Below are 22,068 nucleotides of genomic sequence, written 5' to 3'. Positions count from 1 at the left end.
GCTACTGTGGAGGCAGCTACTGAGGTGGCAGCTACTGTGGAGGACGTCCACGATAAAGAAGCAGAACAGCAGAACAGGCTGCCTTTGCACTCCAATACACAACTATCTGTAAAATAATCAAGTGAATGCGTTACTCTTAAAATCGAAAAACAAAAAGGTCACTTTTGCACAATTAAAGCGCTGCTTATTGAAGTTCTCTACCAGAAGTATGAGGTCCACAGCGAGAGAGGCTGGGATCTGAAGAACAGCTGGTAAATCCTTCAGGGGGGTGAGGATGAAATAATCCATCCCTTTCAGGAGGCAAATCAGCGGCAGCATCAAGAAGCTGACGATGGTGATGGAGATGACCTGCAGAGAAAGAATCCTGTCAGAAAACATCCACTGCTTCGCGTCGCTTCCATCATAAAGTCCCAGCATTGTCACACCAGTGAGGTCATCAGTGGAGCTACCTTGGTTGGAGGCACCGACACGATGGGGTCGATATAGACGACCTCAAAGTATTCTCGACAGAGGTCGTCCCGATGTGTACACATGAATCTGATGCAGCCTGCACCAGACAAAAGCACAATGAGTGTGTGTGTGTGTGTGTGTGTGTGTGTGTGTGTGTGGGTGGGTGGGGGTCGGGGGGAGGACGAGAAAACAGTGAGTTGAATGGAAGTCTAAGGGCGTTTGTGGGTAAACGCCCGAAGAGGACTTCTGGTGGAACTGATGGGACTTGTAGAGGCGTGGCTCAGCCTCACTATAGACACTAATGCCAGTGCCACTTGAACATAGAATATAATGCAGTGCATATGGAAGGAAAGATCAATGAAGGCAGATATGGCGATGATGATTAGAAAATCCCTGTCACTCTGTTGAGTACGAGACTCCATGACAAACCATGGCAGCGCCACCAGCAGGTCAACACTGAGTGGACACTGGACAACAGCCACTCCCAGTGCATTATGGGTGTCACCCATAATAATAATAATAATAATAAGCATTGTCCCCCCCCCCCCCCCCCGCGCAACCTGCACTGTGTTTGTTTGGCTCTTGCCTCTAACGGCCCCTGGTGGTAAACACGTGGAACTGAGGAGAAACTAACGATGCAAGGGTGGCTTTGTGCATTGCTTTCCAAGCGATGGCATTTTGCTGACGTCTCTCAGGGCTGAAGATTGGAATTGCAAACAGCTCACCCCTCAGGCCGTCACCGCACTCTGCAGCCTGGCTGCCACGCATGCACTGGGCAAGGAAATCCCTCACCGATGCCATTTTCCTGCCGTGCTCAGCTAACTGGACCTGATCAAAAATAAAATTAAAATAAAAAAGGTAAAGATTTTTAATGGAAGGATGGGTGGATGGAAGGATGGAAGGATGGGTGGATGGATGGATGGATGGATAGATGATGGATGGATGGATGGAAGGATGGATGGATGGATAGATGATGGATGGATAGATGGATAGATGATGGATGGATGGATGGATGGAAGGATGGATAGATGATGGATGGAAGGATGGATAGATGATGGATGGATGGATGGATGGATGGATAGATGGATAGATGATGGATGGATGGATGGATGGATAGATGATGGATGGATAGATGATGGATGGATGGAAGGATGGATGGTTAGATGGATGATAGATGGATGGAAGGATGGATAGATGGATGGATGGATGGATGGATAGATGATGGATGGGATGGATGGATGGATGGATGGATGGTTAGATGGATGATAGATGGATGGATGGATGGGATGGATAGATGGATAGGTTAGATGGATGATAGATGGATTGATGGATGGGTGGATGGATGGATAGATGGATGGATGGATGGATGGATTGTAAAGTGTTTGGAACAGATAGTCCTCACCTCGTACAGTTCCAGCCAGTTGAACATGATGCTGATGAGGAAGGAAACACAGAAGATCCTGAAGAGCACTTTGGATCCCAGCGGCCACAGCTGAGTGTGTGTGACGGCCATGTGACCACCGTGAGGAGCCCAAGCTGTCATACCAACAGAGAACCCATTATACACATGAAGACATGAAAGAAACGTCTTGTTTTGTATTTCAATTAAATGCATCAATCTGGTGAATTTTGAAATTCATTAGAAACTAAATTGATATTAATGTTGATTTCACAACAAAGGTCATGTGACCTGTGGTTGTGGAGCCAAACATTTCAGAGAATGAAAACAAACAGAACGCAAGTCAGCCTCTGTACAAGTTATAGTTTATTGTTATTAATATCATTAAATTCTGTCTCTCTCTCTCACACACACACACACACACACACACACACACACACACACTTTTTAATTCAAGTTGGCTTCTACATGAATGGAACAGCAAGCGTTCTTTTGTAGCGAGGTCTCTTTTAATAATTCTCTTTAATGTTGCTGCTCGGTTGTTTGACTGGTGGGCCACAGTGGGTCCTATACGTTGCTGGACCTGCTGGACCTGCTGGATCCACTGGACCTACCAGACCTACTAGACCTACCTTAGGAACAACCTCTGGGTCGTCTCGTGGCCTCTGCTGCCTTTTGAAATATCTCAGGGATCAAAGCCAAACTGCCGACCGTCCTCGCAGTCATTGGCTTGGTTTTGCTTTGATCTCTCAGAGCGCCGGCCTCCCTGGACGCCGCCACTCCGCTTTACGATTGGACGGTTTCTTTGAGCCGGCCACTGTGGATCCAGTGGGAGAAGAACAGCTGATCATGCAGTCCAGTCTGTTGGTTGTTTTGAAGAACAACACGCCCTCTTGCTTCACTTCTCACACTTGCTGACTGCAGTTGTAGATGGCGCCAGTGGAGCCAGTTCATTCACACTGGGTGCCAGACCACAGGCTAGCACTCAATGGCAGGCAACAGGCTGACCAAGAAATACAAATAAATGGACGAATTAAGGTCGAAAAATGAGCTTCCTCTCTTTGAAACACCAGCAGCTGCCACTGGCTAGCATCAATCAATCAATCAATCAATCAATCAATCAATCAATCAATCAATCCAGAAAGCGTTCTACACCCAACCATCCATCCTTCTTCTACACCTTCTGCCTCCTGCACTCTGGCTCTGGGGATCTGCTGGAGTCTCTCCTAGCTGTCATAAGGCCAAGGCAGGACCACACACACACACACACACACACACACACACCCTGGACAAGCCATAGTTTAATATACATACAACATAACGATATCATATCAGATATAAGAAGTGTATCTGAATTGACGTGACTGTGGGTGTTACAACAGAGTTGCAGCTTGACGGCAGAGTTCAGAGCTCTGCTGGTCTCTGTCAGTTCTACAGACGCTGGTGGCAGTGAAGGAGACACAACAAGCTGTTGTTGGTATTTGTGTTTATGTTTTGGTCAAGAAGGTGTGATACATGTGTTACAAGTACAAAATAAGACTTGAGAGGGAGAAGGCACAGACTGAGCACAGCAGGACAGCAGCACTTTACATTATTTACATTCAACATCTTCTAAAATCTCTCTGATATATATTAGGATCTTTGGGATATCTCATAGGTGTGTGTGTGTGTGTGTGTGTGTGTGTGTGTGTGTGTGTGTGTGTGTGTGTGTGTGTGTGTGTGTGTATTGGGAAGGCAACAGCTGCTCATTGACAGTCCGGACCAGACTGAGATCTACTGGTGTTGAAGCTACAGCAGGAGAGACTGCAGTGCTGGAGGTGCTGGAGCCACGGAACCAGACACACCTTGAAAATGGACCTTTGGTGGACTCACAGCTGGTACAGCTGGTACAGCTGGTACCTGTCGAGAGTCAGTGGAGCCGCTGGTCTGGAAGACAACCACACATCTCCAGGCTTTAAAGTCAAGTTTCACTGAGCACACCGCCGCCCTGCTGGCGGCCCTCCTGAAGCACACACATCTGGACATGAAGCTGCTTCTACTGCATCTCACAATCCTTCTGTCAACATCTGCAGCAGGTTCTTCTGGAGACTTTCATTCCAACTAAAAGCTTTGTCATTGTAGCTGCAGGGAGCGGCTCAAACAGCACGATGGCGCCGTTCTCGTCAAGACACGGGTTCTGACCGGGTCGGACCGGGTCAGACTGGGTCATCAGACTGGATCACACTGGGTTGTCAGAATGGGTCAGACCGGGTGAGAGTGGATCAGATCAGACCAGGCCAGTCCGGATCAGACCGGGTCAGAGCGGTTCTCTACGCTCTGACCCGGCCGCAGTGGGAGGCTGGTGGCCCGCTGACACCTGACACACTGAGCGTCCAGTTGGTCCGGCCGTGTGCCAACAGGAAATGAGTTCTGGGAACAGGAAGTGGGGTGCAGCAGAGGCTGCTGGGAACTGGACCCCTGACCTCTGAGCCTCCAGCTTGGTGATGGAGTGATGCAGCTCCCTCCTCCTGAGGTAGTCCACTGTGATTGGCCCAGAGAGTCACTGTGGAGCAGCAGGAGGAAGCAGAGGTGAAGGGGGCGGGGTCAGCAGTGAGACCAAGGACTGAGGTTTTTTCAAAGCGACCATTTTCTGAACCGTATATAAAAAAAAAAACCTGCATTCAGACCAAACTGACGAACCAAAGAAAAGGCCGCAGTACTCCTGCCAGGCCTGAGGTGGCACTGTGAGTCTACTTGCTGGACTTTGTTTTGAAAGGGTTCGGGAAGTGGTCACTTTTGTTTGGCTTCCGTCCACTCACAATTCTGCTCATGTCTGCGGCGAAGGTGACGCCTCTGCTGGGTTTGTCCTGGGAGCCGCTGCTGCTGCTGCCGCCCAGCGAGTTCCTCCTGATGATGCCTGGGGCAAGGGGGCGGGGCATCAAACATGGCAAATATTACACAGAATCACTGGAACTACTGGACGGCTTATCTTTGATTGTGTGGTTTCCCAGTTTGGCATCAATACGGACGTCTGTCTGTTGTGAGTACTCACATTCTGTACTTCAGTAAAAGCACAGTGTGTAAAAAAAACACACTTTGGTGTTTATTTCTCTATTTTGGTATTTGCTGTTTAAAGTCCTGATCCAACTCCTTCACTCAAGTAGGAAACTCAAGGGTCAGGTTCTAAAATGTCCTGAAGTCAAAGGTTAAAATAGTTGTGTTTCTATTAAGGAAACAATGTATCAGAATCATACCAGAGTCATCTGGACTGAACTCACCAGAGGTCAGAGGTCAAAGGTCTGGATGAGCATCAGGATCATTTTCATCAGATTTGACTCCCTCAATACTACAGTAATGGTCCTGACCAGTGAGACATTATTGGACGTTGACACTTTTAATAACAATAAGCAATATTATTTTCTACACGTTTCTTTTTCTACGGACTGAAAACGTATTGAACTTTGACCCCAAGCCTGAGGTCCTCTAAAATAATCTCCTGTCGTCCTCTTTAATATTCAACTGCACAACATCTGAGTTCTAAGAGTTCCACTTGAAGCAACAACAACTAGAATCAATAATCAGTCAATGACTTTGAACACACTTTGTATTTTCTTTAGCATGTTCTTCCAATGAAGCAGTCGATCAAAATTAATAAATCAATACAAATACTCACAACAAACACCCAAGATATCTCCTGAAGTACAGTTTCAAGGTATTAGTAGGTGGTTACTTCCCACCAGCAGGTGTCAGTGTGCGCCCTCACTCACCCTGGAGCGGCAGCACGTCCAGCCGCTGCAGGCTGTTCCTGCGGGACGACGGAGGGAAGCCGCCAGCGCCCCCTTTGGACAGGCGGCGCTGGCGGCTGGACAGGATGGAGGCTGGAGACACGATGGCGGCGGGCGGAACCTTCCCCATCCTCTCGTACAGCTCCTCGATCTCCCTCCTCTGGGCCGCCTGCAGGGCCTGCACCTCCGACACGTGCCTGCAGAGGGCGCCACAGGACAGAGCCGTGAGGCAGGTCCAGAGGCTGTTCAGCTTGGAACCAGTGAGGCTCTTCAGCCTGGAACCAGTGAGGACCTTCAGCTTGGAACCAGTGAGGACCTTCAGCCTGGAACCAGTCAGAACCTTCAGCCTGGAACCAGTGAGGACCTTCAGCCTGGAACCAGTGAGAACCTTCAGCCTGGAACCAGTCAGAACCTTCAGCCTGGAACCAGTGAGGCCCTTCAGCCTGGAACCAGTGAGGACCTTCAGCCTGGAACCAGTCAGAACCTTCAGCCTGGAACCAGTGAGGCTCTTCAGCCTGGAACCAGTCAGAACCTTCAGCCTGGAACCAGTGAGGACCTTCAGCCTGGAACCAGTGAGAACCTTCAGCCTGGAACCAGTCAGAACCTTCAGCTTGGAACCAGTGAGGCCCTTCAGCCTGGAACCAGTCAGAACCATCACTGGCTAATTTTGGTTCTTCCAGAATTCGCAGAGTTTCTTTCTAAAAACATCAATGTTTTAATTGAAGTTAAATTCCCAGTGATCGTCACATCCCGAATGAAGCAGTGTGTGATTAATATTTGTCAATCATCAACCATCAGTGTGATGGAAACATCACTCACTCTCCCCTTGAAGGAAACTTTACCAATTGTTTCACTTTTATGAACGTTTGAACCCATTTAAAGGTCCAGTGTGTAGAATTTGGCCTGATTTATGATTTTTATATGAGTAAAAGCTGAACATTCTGCCCATAAACACATTAATAGTGCACTGTCACAGTAAAACAGTCATGTGGTTTTCCTGCTCTTACAACAACAGTTCTATACTGAGTCTCCAGAGACCAGTCAGGGTCCCAGTGCTCCCAGTTAGCTGCCATCTTGCACCAGCATATTTCTAAGGAAGCCTGGTGTGGACAGTTCAGCTGCCTGACAGCAGAGCGTTTGGTATGTAAGCTGAACACTAGGGGGCGTCCTGAAGGAAACCAAGCAAGAAGAAGAAGGTGGAGCAGGTCTCCAGGTTGGGGTGCACAGGGGCCACCGTAGTTCACTGGATAACTCAGGAGAGGGAGGGAGAGTGAGCCAATAAGGCCTGCAATCTAGAATGTGGCCACTAGATGGCAGAATTTGACACACTTAAAGCCCTTTAAAGCCCTCCCACCCGCAGCTGAAGGTTTGGCGCCCCCTGCTGTGCCACCACCTACTTGTGCCTCAGCTCCTGCAGCTCCTCCAGCATGTCGTCGTCCTCGCTGTCCGAGTCGTCGCTGCTCAGGTAGGGGGCGCTGCTGCGGCTGCAGCTCATCATCCACAGGTGGTGCAGGGCGTTGCTGTAGGTGGGGCTGCCGGCCGCACCCTCCCACACCCTGCCCTCCGTCTCCCCCGGCCCGCCGTCCGCCGGCGCCCCCATCAGGCTCAGGCTGTATGCGCGCCGCCGGCTGCGACTCGTCCTCCTGGTCCGCTCCCTGAGGACCTCCTCCTGCTCCTCCTCCTCCACCTCCTCCTCCTCCTCCTCCTCCTCCTCCTGCGCCTCGTCGTCCTCCCCCTCACCTCCGCCCTGCCCCACCTGCTGCTCCCCCTGCAGGAGGCCCGTGGCGCTGCGATGGGGTGGGGACATGGTGAGGGAGGTGGCCAGGCTGCTCTCTGACTCCACCTGCTCCTCTGTGCTGCTCTCTGATAGGCTGCTGCTGCTGCTGCTGCTGCTGCTGCTGCTGTCGTCCACCAGCTGTGCAGCGGTGGCGGTGGGAGCCGGGACGTCCATGCTGGGCGTCACCTGGAATCTGCCGACAGTGACGGGAGCCGACGCAGCTGGAACACAGAGACAGAGATGGTTTCAGAGGTGAGGACCAGGAGGAGGTTCTGCTCCAGGTTCTGCTCCAGGTTCTGCTCCAGACCTCCTGATTTCAGAGGTGAGGACCAGGAGGAGGTTCTGCTCCAGGTTCTGCTCCAGACCTCCTGGTTCCAGAGGTGAGGACCAGGAGGAGGTTCTGCTCCAGACCTCCTGATTTCAGAGGTGAGGACCAGGAGGAGGTTCTGCTCCAGGTTCTGCTCCAGACCTCCTGGTTCCAGAGGTGAGGACCAGGAGGAGGTTCTGCACCAGGTTCTGCTCCAGGTTCTGCTCCAGACCTCCTGGTTCCAGAGGTGAGCACCAGGAGGAGGTTCCAGACCTCCTGACTCCTGGCTCCTGATGAGCTTCTTATAGCTCCGTCAGCGGCCAAAGAGCAGCTATTGATCTGCTGCCTCATTGGACAGAGGCTGTGTCAGTGGGAGGGGCTACTGCTGCTGGCTGCACAGGCTCAGCAACTTTCAACTTTGACCTCTGACCTCTTTCCTGATCTAATCATGTTTTCCAGACTCCTTCACTGAGTCAGCAGCCATGGATGAATTATGATATGAGTTGGACTGGCGATACGGCAGTGGGACGATTTTTCCAGTGGTCACTTGAGGTACTGCAGCTTAAAACCACATACAGCCTAAAAAGCATTTTCTCCATAAGATCGCAATACAAGTAGAAGTGGCTGTAAAACAGCTGACAGGACGACCTTTGACCTGAAACACAGTTCAGAATAAATCTTCCTATTTGACATTTCTGAGGGCGACATGGAGGTTGTGGGTTCGATTCTGGGCCTGGGACCTTTCTGTGTGGAGTTTGCATGTTCTCCCAGTGTCTGCTGGGTTCTCTCCGGGTTCTACCAGTGTCTGCTGGGTTCTCTCCGGGTTCTCCCTGTGTCTGCTGGGTTCTCCATGTTCTACCAGTGTCTGCTGGTTTCTCTCCGGGTTCTACCAGTGTCTGCTGGGTTCTCTCCATGTTCTCCCTGTGTCTGCTGGGTTCTCTCCGGGTTCTACCAGTGTCTGCTGGGTTCTCCATGTTCTCCCAGTGTCTGCTGGGTTCTCTCCATGTTCTACCTGTGTCTGCTGGGTTCTCTCCGGGTTCTCCCTGTGTCTGCTGGGTTCTCCATGTTCTCCCAGTGTCTGCTGGGTTCTCTCCATGTTCTCCCAGTGTCTGCTGGGTTCTCTCCATGTTCTCCCAGTGTCTGCTGGGTTCTCTCCGGGTTCTCCCTGTGTCTGCTGGGTTCTCTCCATGTTCTACCAGTGTCTGCTGGGTTCTCCATGTTCTCCCAGTGTCTGCTGGTTTCTCTCCATGTTCTACCAGTGTCTGCTGGGTTCTCTCCATGTTCTCCCAGTGTCTGCTGGGTTCTCTCCATGTTCTACCAGTGTCTGCTGGTTTCTCTCCGGGTTCTCCCTGTGTCTGCTGGGTTCTCCCTGTTCTCCCAGTGTCTGCTGGGTTCTCTCCATGTTCTACCAGTGTCTGCTGGGTTCTCCATGTTCTCCCAGTGTCTGCTGGTTTCTCTCTATGTTCTCCCAGTGTCTGCTGGGTTCTCTCCATGTTCTCCCTGTGTCTGCTGGGTTCTCTCCATGTTCTACCAGTGTCTGCTGGTTTCTCTCCATGTTCTACCAGTGTCTGCTGGGTTCTCTCCGGGTTCTCCCTGTGTCTGCTGGGTTCTCTCCATGTTCTACCAGTGTCTGCTGGGTTCTCTCCGGGTTCTCCCTGTGTCTGCTGGGTTCTCTCCATGTTCTACCAGTGTCTGCTGGGTTCTCCATGTTCTCCCAGTGTCTGCTGGGTTCTCTCCGGGTTCTCCCTGTGTCTGCTGGGTTCTCCATGTTCTACCAGTGTCTGCTGGTTTCTCTCCGGGTTCTACCAGTGTCTGCTGGGTTCTCCATGTTCTCCCAGTGTCTGCTGGTTTCTCTCCATGTTCTACCAGTGTCTGCTGGGTTCTCTCCATGTTCTCCCTGTGTCTGCTGGGTTCTCCATGTTCTCCCAGTGTCTGCTGGGTTCTCTCCATGTTCTACCAGTGTCACCCGAGGTTCTAGAAGCCGCCTGCAGTCCCACGGCCGGCCACTAGAGGGCTGTCTCGGAGCGCACGCGGCCCGGCCCTCAGACAGAGGGGCTCTGTTACTGTGAGTGAACACTGACAGGTGTGGTCGGGGGAGGAGAGCCTTTAATGAGCGCAGCTGCTCTCTGATTGGCTGCTGCCGGTGGGAGGGGCCAGCATCACACCTCCGTCGGCTCCACTGGAACATTATATCCAGACGGCTGCGTTACGCAACCACTGCCGAGGTGCTGGGAGTGCGTGAGAATGTCAACGGGCGGAAGACGGCGCCCAAAACAAGTCAGAGTGTGTGTGTGTGTGTGTGTGTGTGCGTGTGTGTGTGTGCGTGCGTGTGTGTGTGTGTGTGCGTGCGTGTGTGTGTGTGCGTGCGTGTGTGTGTGCGTGTGTGTGTGTGTGTGCGTGTGTGTGCGAGTGTTATGTTAGATGTTTACTACTGAGGAGAAACACGTGGACGTGAGCAGAGCTTCTTACCAGGTTCAGGTTTGGAGCTGCTGGTGTTGGTCTCCATCTGATGGCTGGAGGTGGAGAGCTGCTGAGGAACATCAGACCATCAGAACTTCAGAACATCAGAACATTTAGTGACTGAACCAGCAGCATCTCCTTCCTGTCTTCTACTTCCTCTGATGTCTTCAGCTTTCACCGAGTGAGTGAGCCCTCAGGCCCTCTGTGATGTCACACAGGGCACTGAGGGTGTGAAGCTGGGTCCCTCTGCCACTGGTACTTTGGTGTCTTTACTTCCTGTCCCTCTGAAATTCCCCTTTCCAGAAGCTAGCGACGTGGTTCTAGCGCCACCTACAGCTTGTTGTGGTGTGGACGGAGAGCGAGTGAACTCACGGTGCTGTCTGGGCTCAGTGGGCGGAGCCAGCGCAACCCTTCTGACGGGGCCTCGGCGAGAACCTCGGCGCCGCCCACCCGCTGAGGAGGCGACGAGGGGGCGGAGCCTGGCTGCAGCCAGGTGGGCTGAGTGGGCGGAGCCAAGCCCTCCATCTGAGGAGCAGCTCCCGGCCCGCGGTAGGCGCTGTTCTGCGGTGGGACGCCTGCTGTGGGGTAGGAGGCCTCTAGTGGCGCGGGGTGGTACTGCGGGTGGTAGCCGGCCACGGTGGCGGGCGGAGGGATGAAGGACTGGGCCATGGTCATCGCCATGGAGATGACGTTTGCCAGGGAGAAGAGCGGCTGCGTGTGGGCCGGCCACAGGGCCGGGTGCTGGCCAGCAGGGGGCGACGTGCTGTCGTGGCTGGGGGAGGGGAAGGTGGGGCTGCTGGCCACACGCTGGAGCGGGGGGTGGGCGGCTGGCTTGGGAGAACCTGGAGGAGCTGGAGAACCTGGAGGTCCTGGAGAGCCTGGAGAGCCTGGGTAGGGGAAGGGGAAGTGGCTGTAGGTGGAGGAGTGCTGGTGGTGGTAGTGCTGGTGGTGGGGCAGCAGGGAGGCCGGGTGCTGGTGGTACGGGTGGTGCAGGTGGAGCGGAGAACCTGGAACACACCACACAAAGCTTCAGATGATACAAGGGAAATCCTTTACTCATCTGCTGGAGAAGCTAGTTAGCATTAGTTAGCATTAGTTAGCATTAGCTCGTCACCAAATCACAAGGATCGTTACGCTAACGATCCACTTTCACAGTTCCACCACGAGGCTCTGCTCAGGTCAGGCGACCTCGTCAGCCCACAGGCCACTAGGGGGCGCTGGCGCCGTCACACACCGGGCCCACAAAGGTTTAGGCTCCAACAGAACATAGACACAGAACGTCCTGAGTCTGTAGCCCCGCCCCCTGGCGTGACCACACCCCCTGGCCGTGTTTGTTGGATGATCTCAGCAGCTTCACTCTTTCCACTGATAAAACGCGCTGATGCACTTTTTTTTTTAGCTTCGCCTTCGACAATGGCGCCTCAGTTGCAGAGCTCCTCCCCTCTGGCACCGCCCACCCATACCCTTCCCCCCCCCCCACCACCGCCAATGATGCAACCAGCCGCCACTGCTTCACTGCTCTTCCACATTTTCCCTCCTGTGGATGGAAAGACCTCCTCCTCCTCCTCCTCCTCCTCCTCCTCCTCCTCCTCCTCCTCCTCCTCCTCTGTGGCCAGCAGGCTGAGGAGGTGGTTGAGGAGACCCCCCCCCCCCCCCCCCCCACTCACCTAACACACTAACACACACTTCAGGGGTGGCTTTCTGGGAAGCAGATGTTGGTTGGACAGTAGCAGCATTCACGGCTCTGAGGTCATTAATTACCCACGAGGCCTTGCAGCACCACAGCACCTCAACAATACCACCGACTGGCTCTGACAGGGCGGGGGTGGGCGGGGGGCGGTTCACGAGCCCGGCCTCATTGATTGGCTGCCAGCAGCCACTTTTCCCCACTGAGACAGTAAACAATGTGGCGCCACCTGATGGCGGCGCCGTTTACCTGCGGCCCAGCGTGGAAAAAAGGACTGAGAGAGAACTGAAGTCATGTCTGAGGAGCACGCCAACACGCACACACACACACACACACACACACACACACACACACACACACACACACACACACACTGGGTTCTACAGTGGGACAGAGGGGGGTAGCGGAGCAGCAGCAGTGTTTTGGTGGAGGAAACCATCGAGAAAACATGTTGCTGGAAAATGAAGCAAATCAGCGTCTGTGAAGCCCCACCACCAGGGTGTTCAGCTCTTAGAACCTCCCAGAACCATCCAGAACCATCCAGAACCAGCAGAACCTCCAGGGTGTTCAGCTCTTAGAACCACCCAGAACCATCCAGAACCATCCAGAACCAGCAGAACCTCCAGGGTGTTCAGCTCTTAGAACCTCCCAGAACCATCCAGAACCATCCAGAACCAGCAGAACCTCCAGGGTGTTCAGCTCTTAGAACCTCCCAGAACCATCCAGAATCATCCAGAACCACCAGGACCTCCAGGGTGTTCAGCTCTTAGAACCACCCACAACCACCCAGAACCATCCAGAACCATCTAGAATCATCCAGTACCACCAGGGTGTTCAGCTCTTAGAACCACCCAGAACCATCCAGAACCATCTAGAATCATCCAGAACCACCAGAACCTCCAGGGTGTTCAGCTCTTAGAACCACCCAGAACCATCCAGAACCATCTAGAATCATCCACAACCACCTAGAACCACCAGAGCCACCTAGAACCACCAGAACCTCCAGGGTTTTCAGCTCTTAGAACCACCCAGAACCATCCACAACCACCTAGAACCACCAGAACCTCCAGGGTGTTCAGCTCTTAGAACCACCCAGAACCATCTAGAACCACCTAGAACCACCAGAACCTCCAGGGTGTTTAGCTCTTAGAACCACCCAGAACCTCCCAGAACCACCCAGAACCATCTAGAACCACCCAGAATCACCAGAACCACCTAGAACCACCAGAGCCACCTAGAACCACCAGAACCTCCAGGGTGTTTAGCTCTTAGAACCACCCAGAACCATCCAGAATCATCTAGAACCATCTAGAATCATCCAGAACCACCCAAAACCTCATAGAATCACCAGAACCAGGATGGTTTTGAGCTCTTTATTGAAATGACTCTGATAACTGACTGACTTCTTCAAGTAACAGTGGACCAGATTAAAAAACTTTACGGGCCGCATGTGGCCCCTGGGCCGTAGTTTGCCCACCCCTGTGCTACACGGAACACACACACACACACACAGCTCAGAGCTTTCAGGCACTCAGGAGGTGATGAAGAATGAAGGTGTCGGTCACATGACCTCCGTCCCCCAGAACTCATTCAGCATCACTCTGAGACTCACCTGGCAGGGAGGAGGAGGAGCAGGAGGAGGAGCAGGAGGAGGAGCAGCTGGTCCGCGGTAGGCTGTGACTGTGCAGGTCGGGCTGCAGAACACAAACACCATCAACCTTTAGACCAGAACCATCAACCTTTAGACCAGAACCATCAACCCTTTAGACCAGAACCTTTCTCCATAAACTGGCTGCTGCTGCTGCTGCCTCTACTGCTGCTGCTGCTACTACTGCTGCTGCTGCTGCTGCTGCTGCTGCTTCCTCTACTACTGCTGCCTCTACTGCTGCTGCTGCTACTACTGCTGCTGCCTCTACTGCTGCTGCCTCTACTACTGCTGCCTCTACTGCTGCTACTGCTGCTGCCTCTACTGCTGCTGCCTCTACTACTGCTGCCTCTACTGCTGCTACTACTGCTGCCTCTACTGCTGCTGCTGCTGCTGCCTCTACTGCTGCTGCTGCTGCTGCTTCCTCTACTACTGCTGCCTCTACTGCTGCTGCCTCTACTACTGCTGCCTCTACTGCTGCTACTGCTGCTGCCTCTACTGCTGCTGCTGCTGCTGCCTCTACTGCTGCTGCTGCTGCTGCCTCTACTGCTGCTGCTGCTACTGCTGCTGTTGCTGTTGTTACTGCTGCTGCTGCCTCTACTACTGCTGCTGCCTCTACTGCTGCCTCTACTGCTGCTGCTGCTGCTGCTGCTGCTGCTGCTACTACTGCTGCTGCTACTACTGCTGCTGCCTCTACTGCTGCTGCTGCTGCTGCTGCTGCTGCTGCTACTGCTGCTGCTACTACTGCTGCTGCCTCTACTGCTGCTGCTGCTGCTGCTGCTGCTGCTACTGCTGCTGCTACTACTGCTGCTGCCTCTACTGCTACTGCTGCTGCTGCTGCTGCTGCTGCTACTGCTGCTGCTACTACTGCTGCTGCCTCTACTGCTGCTGCTGCTGCTGCTGCTGCTGCTGCTACTACTGCTGCTGCCTCTACTGCTGCTGCTGCTGCTGCTGCTGCTGCTGCTGCTGCCTCTACTGCTGCTGCTGCTGCTGCTGCTGCCACTGACCTGTGAGGACGACAGGGAGCTGCTGCCACCGTGCAGTGGTGTCTGGAGGCCTCGGTGGGAGGCGCAGTGCAGCGGCTGACCCCTGGACATCAGGGACTCGGCCCGGCGGATGATGTCGCCCATGCGGTGGATGAATCCTTCCTTCTCTGACGGCAGCAGGTACTCACTGTGCACCTGGAGGATGGGTTCACACACACACACACACACACACACACACACACACACACACACACACACACACAGCACCATGTCACTGGAGCCTCACTGGGTTCACATGAAGGTTCCAGCACTTCCACTGCTCTTCCCCTCGCTGTCTGTTTGTGTGGGTTCTGTTGACCTCTGACCCTGTGAGTGAGTGGGCGTGGCCTCTCACCATGACAGCGGCCATGTCGTCGGGGTTGTCTCCGTCAAGGTCAAACTTGAAGGTCACCATCTTGTCGTTGTGAGTCTGCAGCTGACACTCCACCACCCGGTCCACCATGTCAGAGAGCTGCACACACACACACACACACACACACACACACACACACACACACACACACACACACACACACACACACACACACACAGTTAGTTTTAGCGTAGCTGTTTCCACAGCCTTGCTTAGCTTTGATGCTAGGTCAGGTCAGTGAGAAAGAGTGTGTGTGTGTGTGTGTGTGTGTGTGTGTGTGTGTGTGTGTGTGTGTGCGTGGCTGCGGTGACAGCAGGGCCGCGCTGTGATTGGTCGCACCCCGGTGATGCGTAGCCTCGAGCGCGCTCTCCTCCTGAACAGCTTTGCCGCCGTCCGCCTGGCCGCCGCCCTCTCGCTCTTCTCTGATTGGCCCTCGTAGCCGTCACTCAAGCCCGACGTCACATCGGAGGCGTAGCTGCCAAACACGTGGCGAGAAGCTCCGTCAACTCTCCGTGCGCCAGAACCGGACGAGGCCGGGGTCAGAGGTCAGAGGTCAGAGGTACCTGTCCACTGGAGAACTGAAGCCGCTGGTGGTTCTGGACTGCTCGGTGCTGCTCGACACGGCGATGCTCTGGAAATACAACAAGATTCATCCAACAGAGCTCCACTCAAACATCCTCCGCCAGCGCCGCCGGCACCGCCAGCAGAAAAACAGCCTCTCTCAGCCAATCAGGAGCCGGCTCTCTCTGTTCACCTCAAAGAGGAACCGGTGCGTTCACCATCTGGTTGGGTTTTCCTGTCAAAAGAACCGTTTCATACGACGGCGGTGCCGCCGGACCTCAGCGGGACTCTTTGATCTGAGAGCTCCGCCCATTGGATCTCCTGACGCTCCGCCCATCACAGCTCCGTATTAACTGCAAGCGCAGCAGGAGTTCTCACGATTCCAGGACGTCTGAGTCGGGTTTGCGACGTCCGTCCGTCTGTCTTGTGTGTGTGTGTGTGTGTGTGTGTGTGTGTGTGCAGTGTTGAGCGCGGTCTCCACGGCGACGGACTCACCGAGGGGAAGCGGAGGGCGGGGACGGCCGTGGGCGAGGGCGTGGCCTCCAGAGAGTCCTGGAGGCCGGAGGAGCTCAGGTCGCCGTCAGTCTCACAGTCAGCTGATTGACCACACACACACACACACACACACACACACACACACAGTTTTAACGTAGCTGTTTCCATAGCCTCCCTTTGCTTTGATGCTAAGCTAACAGAGCGTGCTAAGCTAACAGAACACACCGGCACATATACACAACCTATTGACGGATGATGCCCTCCGTCAGGTCATTGAACTTTGCTCGGTGTGAATGAAAAGCTGATCAATACCAGCTAATCAGGTATAATTGGCTCATTAACACTTATTCTGTATTCACTGTTGAGCCAAGTTTAGCCAACATGTATTTTTCCATATATAAACATTGCATCGTGCGTGTCGGGATTAAAGACGGTTCCCCTCGGACGGCCAGCAGGCGGCGCCGGTCCACACTCACAGTTGAGGGACGACAGGCTGTTGTGGCGCCGCTCGGCCTCGGCCTCCTCGACCTCGGCCGTGTGGGAGGAGCCCACGCCCGAGTCGGCCGAGCTGGTGACGGGGGAGGGGCAGGGGGCGGGGCTGGCCGCGGGGGGCGGAGCCTGGGCGGACCGCCGCTCCTCCTCCTCCGCCTCCTCCTCCTCCTCCGTGGCCTCCTGCTCCTCCCTCCTCCGCCGCTCCTCCGCCCGCCGCCGCAGCTTCTCCCGCTGCCGCTTGACGGCCGCCACGCGGTCCCGCACCGCCTTCGCCACCACCTTGAAGTCGGCGTCGCACACGAAGCCCAGGACCACCTGCAGAGCACAGTTAGCCCTCTGTTTACATCACGAGGGGCAACCTGACAGGACAGACTCGCTGGTTACTGGACCTTTAATACACGTTAACGTTTACGTTTACATTCACGTTGACGATGAAGAAAAGCTAAAGCAACGCGGGAGCCCCCCTGGAGATTGAGAGCGGGACTGCGCCTGTGTTTTTCAAGAACTAGAGCCAAAGAGGTAGGACGGGTTAGCCACTGGCTAACCAGTCTGTTGGAGCTACTGGGGAAGGTTCCCACCAGTTAGCCGCTGGCTAACCAGTCTGTTGGTGCTACTGGGGAAGGTTCCCACCAGTTAGCCGCTGGCTAACCAGTCTGTTGGTGCTACTGGGGAAGGTTCCCACCAGTTAGCCGCTGGCTAACCAGTCTGTTGGTGCTACTGGGGAAGGTTCCCACCAGTTAGCCGCTGGCTAACCAGTCTGTTGGTGCTACTGGGGAAGGTTCCCACCAGTTAGCCGCTGGCTAACCAGTCTGTTGGTGCTACTGGGGAAGGTTCCCACCAGTTAGCCGCTGGCTAACCAGTCTGTGGGGTCCTGAGCGGCGACCAGAGGTCCAGCACCAGGAGGACTTCCTGTGCTGCGTCCGGTGAAAGGACGTGGACGAGCGTTGAGCGGCAGGGCGATGAGGCAGCGAGTGGCCGGGACGTCCCGTCCCGAGCGGCTCTCAACACCTGCTCAGGTTACAGCCGGCTGATAATTGGATCTTGGTGAAAAGCAGAGAGGAGGTGGTGGAGCGGCTACATTATTAAAGACCCGGTGACCTCACACGCAAGCTCACATTTCCACCAGCTGATGACTGAACGTCCTTGATGTAACCTAGACGCAGGTCTGGGAGGTGAGCTGGAGCAGCTTCCACCTCAGGTTTCCTCCTTCATGTCTGGAGGAGGAGGAGGAGGAGGAGGAGGAGGGGAAGGAGAAGGAGAAGGAGCAGCTTCCACCTCAGGTTTCCTCCTTCATGTCTGGAGGAGGAGGAGGAGGAGGAGGAGGGGAAGGAGGAGGAGAAGGAGGAGGAGCAGCTTCCACCTCAGGTTTCCCCCTCCTTCATGTCTGGAGGAGGAGGAGGAAGAGGAGAAGGAGAAGGAGCAGCTTCCACCTCAGGTTTCCCCCTCCTTCATGTCTGGAGGAGGAGGAGGAGGAGGAGAAGGAGGAGAAGGAGGAGGAGAAGGAGGAGGAGCAGCTTCCACCTCAGGTTTCCCCCTCCTTCATGTCTGGAGGAGGAGGAGGAGGAGGAGGAGGAGAAGGAGAAGGAACAGCTTCCACCTCAGGTTTCCCCCTCCTTCATGTCTGGAGGAGGAGGAGGAGGAGGAGGAGAAGGAGAAGGAGCAGCTTCCACCTCAGGTTTCCCCCTCCTTCATGTCTGGAGGAGGAGGAGGAGGAGGAGGAGAAGGAGGAGGAGCAGCTTCCACCTCAGGTTTCCCCCTCCTTCGTGTCTCGAGGAGGAGGAGGAGGAGAAGGAGGAGGAGCAGCTTCCACCTCAGGTTTCTCCCTCCTTCATATCTGGTGAAGGAGGAGGAGGTGAAGGTGGAGGAGGAGGTGGAGGTGAAGGAGGAGAAGGCGGAGGAGGTGAAGGAGGAGGAGGAGGAGGAGGAGGCGGAGGAGGTGAGCTGGAGAAGCTTCCCCCTTAGGTTTCCTCCTCCTTCATGTCTGGTGAAGGAGGAGGAGGAGGGTGAGGTGAAGGAGGAGGAGGAGGAGGAGGAGGGGGTGAAGCAGGTGGAGGAGGAGGAGGAGGAGTAGGAGGTGGAGGTGAAGGAGGAGGAGGAGCAGGAGCAGGAGGAGGAGCAGGAGGAGGAGGTGGAGGTGGAGGTGAAGGAGGAGGAGGAGCAGGAGGAGGTGAAGGAGCAGGAGGATGAGGAGCAGGTGAAGGAGGAGCAGGAGGAGGAGGTGGAGGAGTAGGAGGTGGAGGTGAAGGAGGAGGAGGAGCAGGAGGAGGAGGTGGAGGTGGAGGTGAAGGAGGAGGAGGAGCAGGAGCAGGAGGAGGAGCAGGAGGAGGAGGTGGAGGTGGAGGTGAAGGAGGAGGAGGAGCAGGAGGATGAGGAGCAGGTGAAGGAGGAGCAGGAGGAGGAGGTGGAGGAGTAGGAGGTGGAGGTGAAGGAGGATGAGGAGCAGGTGAAGGAGGAGCAGGTGAAGGAGGAGCAGGAGGAGGTGGAGGTGGAGGTGAAGGAGGAGGAGGAGCAGGAGGAGGAGGAGCAGGTGAAAGAGGAGCAGGAGGAGGAGGTGGAGGAGTAGGAGGTGGAGGTGAAGGAGGAGGAGGAGCAGGAGGAGGAGGAGGAGGAGGTGGAGGTGGAGGTGAAGGAGGAGGAGGAGCAGGAGGAGGTGAAGGAGCAGGAGGATGAGGAGGAGGAGGAGTAGGAGGTGGAGGTGAAGGAGGAGGAGGAGCAGGAGGAGGAGTAGGAGGAGTGGTGGTGGTCTCCTACCATTTCCTGCGCCACCTCCTCAGGGACGTCCTTGTCCAGGTCGAACAGGAACTCGATGGCGTTGTTGTCCTTGTACTTCCCGTGCAGCTTCTTGGCGTCGTCCACACGCAGCCACAGCTTCAGGCCGGCCTTGAAGCCGTCGTCCTCCTCCGCCAGCTCCACGTGCACGCCGTGCTTCTCCTGGAAGAAGGGGTGGTCCAGCAGGTCCTGGATGGTGTACCTGCAGCAGCAGCAGACACGTTCAGTCGGACTCCAGGTGTGCTGGTGTGGTGTGGGGGAGGGGGTGAGCAGGTGGAGCAGACGGATGGGAGGAGCCTCTACCTCTCGTCGTTGTTCATGCGGATGCAGCCCCCGATGATCTCCTTGAGCTCCGGGACTTTGACCTTGGAGAAGCTGTCAGGTTTGATGCCCTGAGGAAACATCACAGCGTGTTGACGTCACGCTGCTGCTGCTGCTGCTGCTGCTCCTGCTGCTGCTGCTCCACCTGCTCAGGGCTTCTGGTCAGCGCTGAGCAGGTGGAGGAGCAACAGCAGCTGAATCTTTTCCCCAACTTCCTCCTACTTGCTCCCAGTCGCTCCCACTTCCTCCCAGTCTCTCCCACTTCCTCCCACTTCCTCCCACTTCCTCCCAGTCGCTCCCACTTCCTCCCACTTCCTCCCACTTCCTCCCAGTCACTCCCACTTCCTCCCACTTCCTCCCACTTCCTCCCAGTCGCTCCCACTTCCTCCCACTTCCTCCCAGTCCTCCCAGTCCCTCCCACTTCCTCCCACTTCCTCCCACTTCCTCCCAGTCCCTCCCACTTCCTCCCAGTCGCTCCCACTTCCTCCCAGCCCCTCCCACTTCCTCCCAGTCGCTCCCACTTCCTCCCACTTCCTCCCAGTCGCTCCCACTTCCTCCCAGTCCCTCCCACTTCCTCCCACTTCCTCCCAGTCGCTCCCACTTCCTCCCAGTCCCTCCCACTTCCTCCCACTTCCTCCCAGTCGCTCCCACTTCCTCCCAGTCTCTCCCACTTCCCCCCACCTCCTCCCAGTCCCTCCCAGTCCCTCCCACTTCCCCCCACCTCCTCCCAGTCCCTCCCAGTCCCCCCAGTCCCTCCCAGTCCCTCCCAGTCGCTCCCACTTCCCCCCAGTCCCTCCCAGTCCCCCCCAGTCCCTCCCAGTCGCTCCCACTTCCCCCCAGTCCCTCCCAGTCCCCCCAGTCCCCTCCAGTCCCTCCCAGTCCCTCCCACTTCCTCCCAGTCCCTCCCAGTCCCCCCAGTCCCCTCCAGTCCCTCCCAGTCCCCCCAGTCCCTCCCAGTCCCTCCCAGTCGCTCCCACTTCCCCCCAGTCCCTCCCAGTCCCTCCCAGTCGCTCCCACTTCCTCCCAGTCCCTCCCACTTCCCCCCACCTCCTCCCAGTCCCCCCAGTCCCTCCCAGTCGCTCCCAGTCCCTCCCAGTCCTCCCAGTCGCTCCCACTTCCTCCCAGTCCCTCCCACTTCCTCCCAGTCGCTCCCACTTCCTCCCAGTCCCTCCCAGTCCCCCCAGTCCCCTCCAGTCCCTCCCAGTCCCTCCCAGTCCCGCCCAGCGCCAGTACTCACGCTGGTGACCTTGCGGTAGATCTGGGCTGCGTTCTGGCACTCGGAGTACGGGTACTCGGAGGTGGCCATTTCCAGGATGCACATCCCGAAGGCGTAGACGTCCACGGCCTCGTCGTACTTCTCCTCGTACATCTCCGGGGCCATGAACTCCGGAGTTCCTGGGCAGGAAGTGGAAGCTGAGCGTCAGCCCGCCCTCTCACCTGTTGCGTGTTGTTGCCGTGTTCCAGCCGCTGTGTTCACACAACAGCCGCCCGCTGCCGGTCCACGCGTCAAAGTGTGTTTTGGCAAGCGGCTCTGTTTACCGACCAGCAGGAGGCCCCGCCCACTCCCTCTCCGCGCTGACCGGCCTCACTCAGCACGGCAGCCTGTGCCTGCCTCTGTGCTAGCCGAGGTTAGCGTGAGCTAATGTCTATGCTGTGGCTCCAGCAATGCGGAACCACTGGAGAGCCACGACAGCTCCACAGCGCTAGCGCCACCTGCTGGCCTGCTGTAAAGAGCCATCCTGATGTTAGAATGCTCACTGTGTATGATTTCACCCTGACGACCACTGGTTGGAAGATACATGGAAGCACAAAGCTGCCTCTTGTCTCCACTCCCTCCTAGAGCCAACTCTACACTTCTGCTAACTAGCCTAGCATTGTGCACGCCACAATAAAGGTGCTGCATGGGTGTTTTGCTGCCAGGAGTGATGTTCCCACCAATGTCCCTGATGTTCCTACTGATGTTCCTACCGATGTCCCTGATGTTCCTACCGATGTTCCGGTTAATGTTCCTACCGATGTTCCTACCGATGTTCCTACTGATGCTCCTGCTGATGTTCCTACTGATGTTCCTACTGATGCTCCTGCTGATGTTCCTACTGATGCTCCTACTGATGCTCCTGCTGATGTTCCCACCAATGTCCCTGATGTTCCTACTGATGTTCCTACCGATGTTCCTACTGATGTTCCTACCGATGTCCCTGATGTTCCTACCGATGTTCCTACCGATGTTCCCACCAATGTCCCTGATGTTCCTACTGATGTTCCTACCGATGTTCCGGTTAATGTTCCTACCGATGTTCCTACCGATGTTCCTACTGATGTTCCTACCGATGCTCCTGCTGATGTTCCTACTGATGCTCCTGCTGATGTTCCTACCGATGCTCCTGCTGATGTTCCTACCGATGCTCCTGCTGATGTTCCTACTGATGCTCCTGCTGATGTTCCTACTGATGCTCCTGCTGATGTTCCCTATGCTCGTGTTCTTCCTGCTCGCCCATTTCTTTTCTGCCGTTATCAAACCTGTGACTGATGAAGATGACGGA

The 22,068-nt window shown here is 55.4% G+C and overlaps 2 protein-coding genes and 1 long non-coding RNA gene across 5 annotated transcripts in view; 1 reads left to right on the top strand and 2 right to left on the bottom strand.

Moving 5' to 3' along the window:
• On the bottom strand, positions 1 to 2,501 carry LOC142897918 (chloride channel CLIC-like protein 1). Its single transcript, XM_076040569.1, has 6 exons — positions 2,482 to 2,501; positions 1,853 to 1,986; positions 1,176 to 1,278; positions 450 to 547; positions 202 to 348; positions 1 to 106 (listed from the first exon to the last, which is right to left on the bottom strand). Exons 2-6 carry the CDS (start codon positions 1,961 to 1,963, stop codon positions 32 to 34), a joined length of 534 nt encoding a protein of 177 aa, XP_075896684.1. The 5' UTR covers positions 1,964 to 1,986; positions 2,482 to 2,501; the 3' UTR covers positions 1 to 31.
• Positions 2,502 to 3,320: 819 nt separating this feature from the next.
• wnk4a (WNK lysine deficient protein kinase 4a) overlaps positions 3,321 to 22,068 on the bottom strand; it is a 28,993-nt gene continuing 10,245 nt past the window's right edge. For 2 of the 3 annotated variants that reach the window (XM_076040535.1, XM_076040536.1), the window contains exons 4-19: positions 20,763 to 20,920; positions 19,508 to 19,596; positions 19,187 to 19,406; positions 16,420 to 16,750; positions 15,944 to 16,044; positions 15,451 to 15,518; positions 15,227 to 15,362; positions 14,870 to 14,986; positions 14,497 to 14,670; positions 13,457 to 13,538; positions 10,530 to 11,164; positions 10,167 to 10,227; positions 7,011 to 7,611; positions 5,596 to 5,810; positions 4,648 to 4,745; positions 3,321 to 4,391 (exon numbers count right to left, since the gene is read on the bottom strand). In XM_076040535.1, coding sequence (XP_075896650.1) covers positions 4,389 to 4,391; positions 4,648 to 4,745; positions 5,596 to 5,810; positions 7,011 to 7,611; positions 10,167 to 10,227; positions 10,530 to 11,164; positions 13,457 to 13,538; positions 14,497 to 14,670; positions 14,870 to 14,986; positions 15,227 to 15,362; positions 15,451 to 15,518; positions 15,944 to 16,044; positions 16,420 to 16,750; positions 19,187 to 19,406; positions 19,508 to 19,596; positions 20,763 to 20,920 — 3,089 coding nt within the window. In that variant the 3' untranslated portion in view covers positions 3,321 to 4,388. The remainder of the gene's footprint in view (positions 4,392 to 4,647; positions 4,746 to 5,595; positions 5,811 to 7,010; positions 7,612 to 10,166; positions 10,228 to 10,529; positions 11,165 to 13,456; positions 13,539 to 14,496; positions 14,671 to 14,869; positions 14,987 to 15,226; positions 15,363 to 15,450; positions 15,519 to 15,943; positions 16,045 to 16,419; positions 16,751 to 19,186; positions 19,407 to 19,507; positions 19,597 to 20,762; positions 20,921 to 22,068) is intronic. The other variant, XM_076040537.1, reaches the window with a different exon arrangement.
• Positions 7,542 to 8,029, top strand: LOC142897923 (uncharacterized). Its single transcript, XR_012928505.1, has 3 exons — positions 7,542 to 7,683; positions 7,754 to 7,845; positions 7,892 to 8,029. It is a non-coding gene; the product is annotated as an uncharacterized LOC142897923 (long non-coding RNA).

Source organism: Nelusetta ayraudi, unplaced genomic scaffold (assembly GCF_046127955.1).
Source record: "Nelusetta ayraudi isolate G7.1 ecotype Tasmania unplaced genomic scaffold, CSIRO-AGI_Nayr_v1 ptg000061l, whole genome shotgun sequence".
Lineage (NCBI taxonomy): Eukaryota > Metazoa > Chordata > Actinopteri > Tetraodontiformes > Monacanthidae > Nelusetta > Nelusetta ayraudi.
The sequence above is the reverse complement of the archived record's forward strand: the minus strand, read 5'-3'. Positions and strand labels throughout refer to the sequence as shown.

Excerpts from the sequence above, each read along its gene's own strand:
- LOC142897918 (XM_076040569.1), bottom strand. The coding sequence starts at position 1,963 with ATGGCCGTCACACACACTCAGCTGTGGCCGCTGGGATCCAAAGTGCTC. Across the intron at positions 1,279-1,852 it reads ACTGGCTGGAACTGTACGAG|GTCCAGTTAGCTGAGCACGG; the intron begins GTGAGGACTATC and ends ATTTTTGATCAG. Across the intron at positions 107-201 it reads CTGTGGACCTCATACTTCTG|ATAGTTGTGTATTGGAGTGC; the intron begins GTAGAGAACTTC and ends ATTATTTTACAG.